Source organism: Malurus melanocephalus, unplaced genomic scaffold, assembly GCF_030028575.1.
Source record: "Malurus melanocephalus ecotype Western Australia unplaced genomic scaffold, MMel_1.1 scaffold_50, whole genome shotgun sequence".
NCBI classification, from domain to species: Eukaryota; Metazoa; Chordata; class Aves; order Passeriformes; family Maluridae; genus Malurus; species Malurus melanocephalus.
The window spans coordinates 110190-119608 of NW_026623282.1; the positions used below are offsets into that span (position 1 = coordinate 110190).

At 41.2% G+C, this 9419-nt stretch overlaps 1 protein-coding gene across 3 annotated transcripts in view; it reads right to left on the reverse strand.

Annotated features, from left to right (window-relative positions):
- PPP2R2C (protein phosphatase 2 regulatory subunit Bgamma) overlaps window positions 1-9419 on the reverse strand; it is a 138483-nt gene that overhangs the window by 5979 nt on the left and 123085 nt on the right. For all 3 annotated transcript variants that reach the window (XM_057365243.1, XM_057365246.1, XM_057365245.1), the window contains one exon: window positions 6579-6670. In XM_057365243.1, coding sequence (XP_057221226.1) covers window positions 6579-6670 — 92 coding nt within the window. The remainder of the gene's footprint in view (window positions 1-6578; window positions 6671-9419) is intronic.

Genomic DNA, 9419 nt, shown 5'->3' on the forward strand with positions numbered 1-9419 from the left:
AAAAAACGAGTGAAAAAGCAGAGAAAACCCCAATGGCTGCAGTGTGACTCCCAGTAGCTACATTTCACCCTGTGCAGCCCAGCCAGTGCTCTGGAAGGGGAGGATACACCCCGTACCTGCAGGGCCCTGAATGCATTCACACAGCCCCACATTAACCCTCCTGTGATGCCCCAGGCAGGGAACACATTTTCCTCTCCACACGGGGCTGCTCTGCAGAGCCTCTGGAGTATCCTCTGCTCCCTCTGTTCAAGCTGCTCCAAGCAAGATCCTGGCAATTCTTGAGGTKTGTGTGTTTGGAGTGACCACAGTGAATGTTACTGATTCCTCTGCCTGCACTGACTCTGGGCACAATTGCTTATCAGTGATGTGATCTGAGGAATYTCACTGCCAAACTTCAGCCTCACCTGGGGTCACTGTGACCCAGACTTACCCCTGCTTTCTTTTTTTACAAGAATGACAAATTTATAGAGTGTAAAAGGGGAAATTGCTCTAATGCAGAGCAATCCCTGTTTTTATTGACTTTTCTCTCCCTCCCTAGTCACCATTCTGTTCTCTCTTTCTTCCCCTCCAGTTCTAACTCTGGCCTTTACCACATTTTGCAGATACGTTTCCCTTTCCCTCTCTCTTCCTTCTCCTCTCTTCTTTTTTTTCACTTCCATCTATCCTGCTCTACAACTTAAAAGAAAAAAAAACCAACAAAACAACAAAAAAACCCTTTTCTGCTTCTCTCTTCCTTTTTCCACCCATGTCATTTGTTTTACTCCTGTAAGTCTCACTAATCACCCGTTCTTGGGGATCTCCTGCTACCCTCAAGTCTCACAGATAACTTGCTAGCTCTGCAGATGTTTTGGCTGAAGCAAATCCCCAAGAACCAAAGCTTATTTGGGCAGAAGAGGTAGTTTCCAAATTAGCAGAACATAAACTGTACAGGTCCCCTTTGGTTCAGGCTTCTTCACCCTGCACTGTGCTGATCTGGTAGCCAGTAATCATTCAGGTAAAGTTGTTTTTTTTTTTTTAAAGTAAATTTTCAATCTGGAAACTTATCTGGAATAGAGGATTTGAGAGAAAAATTCGTCTTGCTTGCATTGTAGCAATAATACTTGAAAGGAGCAGATGTTTACCTATGGTTAATGATTTTATTAAACATGACACCAGTATTGTACCACTGATGTTTAATTTACAGCCAGAGTTTTAGGGTCTACAGAAGCAAACTGTCGACTACTGATGGCTTTGGTATCTTTAATTATCTTAATATTTTTAAACATCTGAGTCTCAATATTTTGGTTTTGGTAGTGACCCTGTTAAATGAAATGTTTCAGTATGGGTTTTTCCCCTCTAAAAAGTTCTGCTTTTCTTTGATGGTCAACAAATTTTCTACCAACCTCAAAGGCATCTGAATGGGATTTTCATCATTTTACTGCAATGAGATATTCCACAATATTTTTTAGGCATGAGATTTCAGYGAACATGCCAGTCACTAAGAACTGGCATATCTCTGTATTTCTCAGATTTGTTATTCCCACACTTCAAGCCAACCTCTTAAATGTTATCCATGTTGCAGCCATCCTTGCACACAACAGCCTTCATTAAAATCACTCCAATCAATGTGTTCCTGTATGTCAGGGATTGCCCTGAAGATCTGGGGATATCAGCTGGAATTAAGATTTGCTTAAAAACGAAATCATTGCTTGCTCAACATTGTTTTGTGCTGTTTTTCTTTAGTTTTTTGGTTTTTTATTTAACTCTTTGATACCTTTTGGGCTAACTCTAGCCCAGAGTAGTCTTCCTAGCTACCCAGAGGTTGTTATTCACTTGCAGATTTCTCCTGCCATGAGATGAGAAATGAGAAATTCAGCTCATGTCATAATTCCCYTCCTTCACTGTTGCTCACGAGACCATGGAAGCCATGGGATKRTGTGACAGGACCARGGCAGGGCAGGGCTGGGCAGGGCAGGGCTTCAAGGACCCCACACACCAGGCTTAAAGGTGATAGAAGAACTACACCAGCCCAGCTGCTCTGCCCTTCAGTGCAGCTGTGGCAGCAGAACATCATTCCTTGGGGCAAGAGAGGCAGGGCTTGGACTTCACAGGTGTGAGGGGAGGAGGCTCAGAGAGCAGCTTCCACCAAAGCCTGCCCCCACTCTTGCAAATGTCAGCAAAGACATCCTTCGAGGCACCCAGCATGAAAAAGGATCTTTTCTGTGACCTGAAACTGCCTCCCATTCTATTCTGAGCCCCTCAATTTTCAGTATTTTCCTACCACGGGTACCAGTGCAGAAAAGCACATCTGCAGCCTCCTAGGATTAATGTGTAAGGTCCACCTTCAGATCTGCTTTCATGACAAGGTGACCAATGAAAAAGATGGTTGATTCCAGAAAAACTCTTAWAGAACATTTTACATAGGAATAGAAGATTTATTATAAGAAAGGGAAAGAAAGCACTGTTGCAAGCAATGAGGACCTCCTGAAATACTGGGAAGTTTTCCTGTATGCTGTGCTGTGCAAAGTGACTGAATCCCCATCACAAAGAAGGAATTTACTGGAACCTCCTGGGGAGCAGGCTGCTGGAAKTTGGGACACTGGATTCAGGGTTGTGGCACCCTGGTACAGTTGGCTGGCATAAGACTGGGAATAAGAACAAGGGATCCCCAAGTACTTCCAAGATAATATTTGACATGCCAAGCTTTGAGAACAAAATGATGTCTTCCAGCTCTCCAGCATGGAGTGTGCTGCCAGACAGGAATAGACTCTTAACGTCTCAGCCAATGGGATCTGCCAATTCCGCCTGATTAGAGTGAGGGCTGACGGAAATTCAGGRGGATGAATGACAGTTCAGTAGGAAAGGACTGACTGAACAGTTGTATGTGACTTCACTCATCTGCTTGCAGCATATCACTTATCATGATGGTATTTAAAAGTCTCCCTGGCAGGGGTCCCATACACCCATTCATTTGAAATCCTATAAAAAAAATAGCAACAAGGTATTCACTTGCTATCATGTAGAATTAGTTGTTGGGGTTTTTTTTCTGGCTTCTTTACCTCACAAAAAAGCTATAAAAGTGCTTAATTTTTAAGGTAAAACTGAAAACTGTTGACAGTGCGAAGAAACCAGTGTTCTCCAGGTCATTATTAAAAGACTTGACTTTGGATGTGAATGGAAGAGCTAAATGAAATTGCAATATAAGCAGAGCTCACCCATCCTACACAGTCATGTAATGATGTATATACAATAAAGATAGCATGATTTTTGTGTAATATACTCAACTGCAGATAATACATGCTCATCTGGATGAATTAGTGAGAGACCCCTGCYTGGCTCCCTCCCCTGACCACTGCTGCTGCCGAAGCACACAGTGATTAATGTGCCCTTCAGCAAATGAGATCGGCTCTGTCTGATTGTATTAGTTCCTGTTCATTGCAGTAACTGAGCATCAATCACGTTCTAATCAGAGCTCATGTATGTGATTATTTTTGTGAACAGCCTCACCATCACAGCCTAGATTCGCTCCTTAGTAATAAAAAAACTTAATAAAAAGTATTTTCACCTAAATAATAAACACRCTTTCATTTTTAACTGAACAGTCCTGTCACTTCAAATTGTCCTTATAGCTTTGATGCCTGCAAAAGATAAAAATAACATGTTTAGAACTGCAGTTATTAGTTATGCAGGTGGATTAATAATCTAAGTACTGCAGCATCTCTTCAGAGTGCAATTGTGAATATGCACTTTTTACTCCTAGTAATAGTCCTTTTTAAAAAAACTTCATACCAAAAGGATCAAATTAAGTGACTTTACTGTTTAAATGAACAGTTCTTTAAGAGGTACTGGTACCTAAATATGATCCACCAAGAAAAAAAATAYCCTGGTAGTGTGTAGCAATACTTGTCATACTCATAAGCAAGGAGCTCAGAGAAGTGAATCAAAAGGTGAGCATCAGTTCTGATACATTTGACTCTTAAAAAGAAACAACTAAATTAAAGAGAACCCTTTTATTTTGTCAAATGTTTCCAGCTCCTCTACTCAAGAGTTTGTKACAGTCGAGAGCAGCACATGATGTTTAGTGACGGGTTTGGTAATTGTGCATGACTAATAACGCCTCAGTGTCTGGGCAGTACAATAAATGAAGCCCTCACAATCTAATGTTCCCACTTAATAATTACTCCCTGCATTGATCTTTCTGATCTGTCAAGTAGGAATGAAAATATTACGCTCACTTTAAACCCTGATATTGAACAAGAATTCTATTATTACCAGGCAACTATGCCTGAGAGAGTGGTCTTACCACACTAATGAGAACAGCAGCACTTCATCTGACCAGAGGAGAGAGACTCTGGGCCTGGCAATAAGTGGTTGCTCCTCTTGTACAATGCACTTGGAATTTCCATCAAGGATAAGCAAAATGGTTTGAAAAGAGCTGAAAAGTCTTGGATCTTTGTCAAAGTTTCACAGTATCTACATGACTTGAATGCTCTGCTGTTCTGTGCCAGATTTMGGCAGGAATTAGCACTGTCTGTTTTCTATAAATGCTTAAAACTTTGTATTTCTAGTGGGGCCAARCTCAAGCAGTAACTACACTGAGAAAACCCTCTGCTAAAACACCCACTCATGGATGTGTTTGGGTGTTTCGAGAAAAGCCCCGAAACCTTTGAGTCATTCCCAATCTTTGACCACACCAAAACCACAACAGCAATGAGAGCAATCTGGAAGTATTTTGCTCAGTGTGGTCCACCTATGTTGTTTAAAATGGCCAGMAGTTTTTATCACAGGGGTTACTCAGTGTTGAGTTAATCCTTGTAAAAAAACCTATCACTGGCATGCAGGCAACAGAGATAATAAAATATGTGTATTTTCATTCGCACAATGAATGATACAAAGTTTAATTTCTTAGCAAAGACAGACTCTTTCCATTGGGCAGGTAGAGGAACTGAGCAGARGAAAGTTGTACAAAGAGAAGGTGCCCCTTTGCCCCGTGTAGAGCATCATACTTGATCTGCATTAGGGGAAGACAGGAACAGAAGAGAACTTGCTCTGCACTTCCAAGTTCAGACACTTGTCATACTAACCAATGTTGCAAATAACTGGTCTCACAAATTTCCTGAGTGCCATCATCAGAACAGCTGAATTTCTTTCATCTCCACCCCTCAGGATGGGAAGACAGCTTGTCACTGTTTGGCCAGTTATGAACTACCTCTAATTTCCAGGTTTTAAGTACCTGTTGACACTCAACAACTGCTTGCTGTTGTGCCATTATCATTCACATTTATCTTAGCTAARTCCTCTTCCTCCCTATGTGTACCTCCTTGGTATACTTACTAAAAAAAATAAAATCTCGGCTTCTCTTTTGCTAAGCTGATGAAAACCMAAGTCCTGGCCTCTCTTCTTTAGAGCATCTGTTCATCTGCTTGATTAGTTCATCCACCTTGGAGATGAGGGACATGAAATGTGTAAATGCAGTTCAGAGGTCTTTGAATAAGAGCCCAACACAATGTCACCACTACTCCCTTCTCTGCTGGATAGCCCAGTCTTGCCCATTCAAGGATCACATTTGCCTTTTTCACARATGTCTCAGACTGCCTGTTTCACAGTCCTTGCCCACTCCAGGGTGTTCAGGCCTGCTTCAACACAATGAGACAGGCTGTTTTTCCAAACAAGAAGCTGAGTTGAAGGAGCAGTTCCAGGCTCAGTGCCAAACTTCTGCCTYTTGGCTCCTAGCTCTGCTGAACCAGGAGTCACTGTGTGTCACTCAGTACAGGCTCCTGTGCTCTCTTTCACATGCATTTTTTAGACTGCTAATCCCTCCACAGTCACCTAGCATATGAATGTCCCTGGGAGTTGTTTCCAACTGATAAGATGAAGTTTGTGTTATTTTCTAACTAAAATCCTCACCTTGAGCTATACCCTTGGATTTTATCCATTTTTATTAACCCAGTCCTCTCAGCTATTCCTGTACAATATTCCTACTCCACCAAGTATTGCCACCATTTGCCAACATCATGGCATTGGCCCACTCCATCCTTGCTTGCGTTCTCTGACTTGTGCCACTATTTCTCGTTAAAATATTCAACAAGGTATAATGTACAACGTAAAAGCAAAGATTTCTCCACCAGTGCATAGAGAAAGGGGGGTATCAAAAGTGTCATTTGGCAGCAGTTTGCAGAGAATCAGTGGGTGCCTAYGATGGTCTTTCCTCACCCATTTCCAGTAAATGAACTAAATTTCTGAGGCAGTTCATTGCAAACACAGGATCATGTAAGTYTCCTCAGAGTGTTGGTTGTGTGAGTTTGCATCATTCTTTTTAATTTCTGTATTTATGTTTTGGGTGAAAATGGACAGAATTTTTAGGGTTTTTCCCCCTAAGGCATGTGCCAAGGTTATTAAGGCATACAYCACATCTGAGGCAATCAGAGACACAACTGCACAGACACCCAAATATCTTCCATCATCCCAAACACTGGCRTGTGATTCCGTACATGGATGTGGAAAATCACCTCGTGTAACTGCTTTAGGCTTGCTCCCCATCACATGGGAGGTCTTCTGCTAAATGAGGACAGTGATGGACACAAGGAGGGACTGATTACCTGTCTGATCCATTCCATGCACATTCAAACTTGTCAAAGATGCAGTCGTTTTCATAGAGGGAACATAACTTGCTTCTAAGGTAATCATGGACCTGTTTGAAAGAAAATAACTGTTATTCTTGAAAGCAAAGAAAATACAAAACTCCACAGTTGGCCCTTCACTCTCTGGTTTATCTCCCACATTCACTTCCAAAATATGCTGCAAAGATTGGTAGCTCTGAAGAAGAYACTGTGTTAAAACTCCAAAGAGGAGTTAAACTCTATTTTTCCACAGCCCAATAAACCAGGTGCTGCAGAATTACTGTTGCAGGAAGGCACGAAACATGCTTCCCTCAGCAGGCTGCAGACCACCCCTCTTCAACATATTTGTTTCCTGCTTGGGTGATTTTCTCAGTGCTAGCCTAATACCCAGAGACATTTCACCAGCTGACACCCTAGATGTGCTAATTAATGTGCAAGAAATCTAATTTAAATAGTAACAAAAACGCCATATTCCAAGATAAGTGGACTTGCACTTAGGGCAGAAAGAACTTGGCTCTATTAAAAGAAACTGTATGGTTATTACATTTATTTTTGTATGGTATTTCAGAAGCCAAATACAGTACAAGGTTGTAGTTGCATAGGCTGCAAGTAAGAACACTAATTTAGCCCAAGGATATCTCCTATTTGGCTGAGACTTAAAACAACACTGAAAATTCTTGCTTGCTTACTGGAAAAGCTGGACTACCTGGTAGATCTCTCTTGTCTAGGCCACACATCTCTGCTGAACAAGGATTCTCACAAAGAGACCTCATGTAAAATGTTTCAGTCTTTTGCTGAATTTGATTAGTTTTCCTTCTGGATGACTTGATTTATTCCACAAGGAAATATTAAACTAGAAAATACCTGCCTAGATAAATTTACTAATGCACTTCCACTCATGGTATTTTCTTCCYGCTGCTGTAGAACCTGTAAAACAAACATGTGTAGACGACCTCTTGGAAAAACACACCAACCCAATGGCCCAGGGGTATAATTTAGCTCTGCCATCCTRAGGTTACAGGTTCTTCCAAGTCCAGTGAAATTGTTCCTGCTCATGGAGGCTCAGCATCCTCCTCTGGCCTGAGGGCACAAACATTTCTTCTGGCAAATAATTTCATCAAGACGAGATGAGGGACCTTTCACTTATATTTTCTTTAATCTGACCCATTTTTGATAGTCAAATTGTATGGTATCCAAAGAATATTGGTAATGTATGATTATTAAGGATTATAAATATTAGTTATGGATCAATTTTCATGAATAAATGAATKAACATTGAACAGTACATTAACAGATAATGTCTTATACAGCAATTAATTGGCAAAGGGCAGACTGCAGACAGAACATTTCACAACTAAATGCATTTACCCTCATGGTGTGCAATAGGTCAGAACACTTTKACTATTGATGCAGTTTCCTACACTCTCTGTAATTAAATACTTTCCTTTTCTCTTTACTTAAAACCTTTTTATGTTAGCAGTATAATTTGTTACAGAACTGGAATYTTTTCCTTTGTCATGTTTGTGAGCTCCCAACACTTGGAAGAAACAGAAAGGTTGGGTAAGGCAGAAGGAAGTAGATCACATTTTCCTCCCTGTCATTTCTAGGTCTTTCTCCTGTACCATTTCCAGCAGCCATCTGTCATGACCACTGTCATGCACACACCCTTTGCAAAGTGTGTCCAACTCCACAGCTTGGAGCTGTGCCTTTCYATCAGCTCTGTCAAAAAGCATTTTGCAATTCCTCTCTCAGATTTCTTACCTCATCAAAGCTGTCAGACTCATCCTACTGCCTTGGACAACCACCTTGTTCTTTATGTGGACGTTTTGATTACCACATTTGAACACATTCAGACCCTCAGAGAGACCATGAAAAACTAACTGGAAAAAACTCCTCATTTTCACGGTTTGCATATTCATCTGCCACTACCAGCTGAGGGTAAAATCAGATTTAGCTTGTCTGTTGCATATTGTTCTCATGACTTATTAATAGAACTTGAAAGCAAACCAAATTTCTAACTAATTACCAAGGATCTCTTCCTCACTGCAGTGTTTTAGGTCTGACCCTCATGGAATTATCTAGCAATTGTGTGCTCCAGCTATGCAGGGAGCTGTTTTACTGGGACTGAATAGACACAATCAGGAATTGCACTAGTGACACATTTGTCCAAATCCCTAAGCTAAAAATCCTGCCAAAAGTGGATCAAGGTTTTATCAGCTATGAACATGCTCACCTTGCTGCTCCTAAGGTTTCTGCTGGGGTAATTCACCTGGCAGCATCAGCAGAGTAATCTGCTAGGCAGGGCTTGAATGCTGCTTGAATGCAAGATTCAAGCACTGGCCATTCCACTGCACTGCTCTCTTAGTGCTGGCCAGTGACCATACTCTGCCCTTTTTTCTTTTGTGTGAAACAAACAGGAGAAAATCGTGTTGAAACACTGTCAGCAGATAATGTGTTCAGCAGGGCTGCAGCAGCGGCTCCAGGCAGCAGCATTCTTTGAGCCACAGCATTAATATGAAAATAAACCTGCATGAGGAATTCATTTTTGTAGTTTTCTTAATATTAAAATTGTAACCTGATAATGAAGCAGTACAGCCATGGACTCTGCGCTTCATTACAACTCCGTGTGAAATCTCCTGTTGTGACCCTCACTATTGCAGCTAGGCACTATCTAAGTGGCTGCCATGCAGTGGATGAAATGAGAAATTCAATCTTTTAATGAACGCCTTTTAATCTTTTAATGATATACTTGTCATCATAATTATGTGGATACATAACCGAAAATGTGAGGTTTATTTGTTGCCTTCCAGTGATCTACCA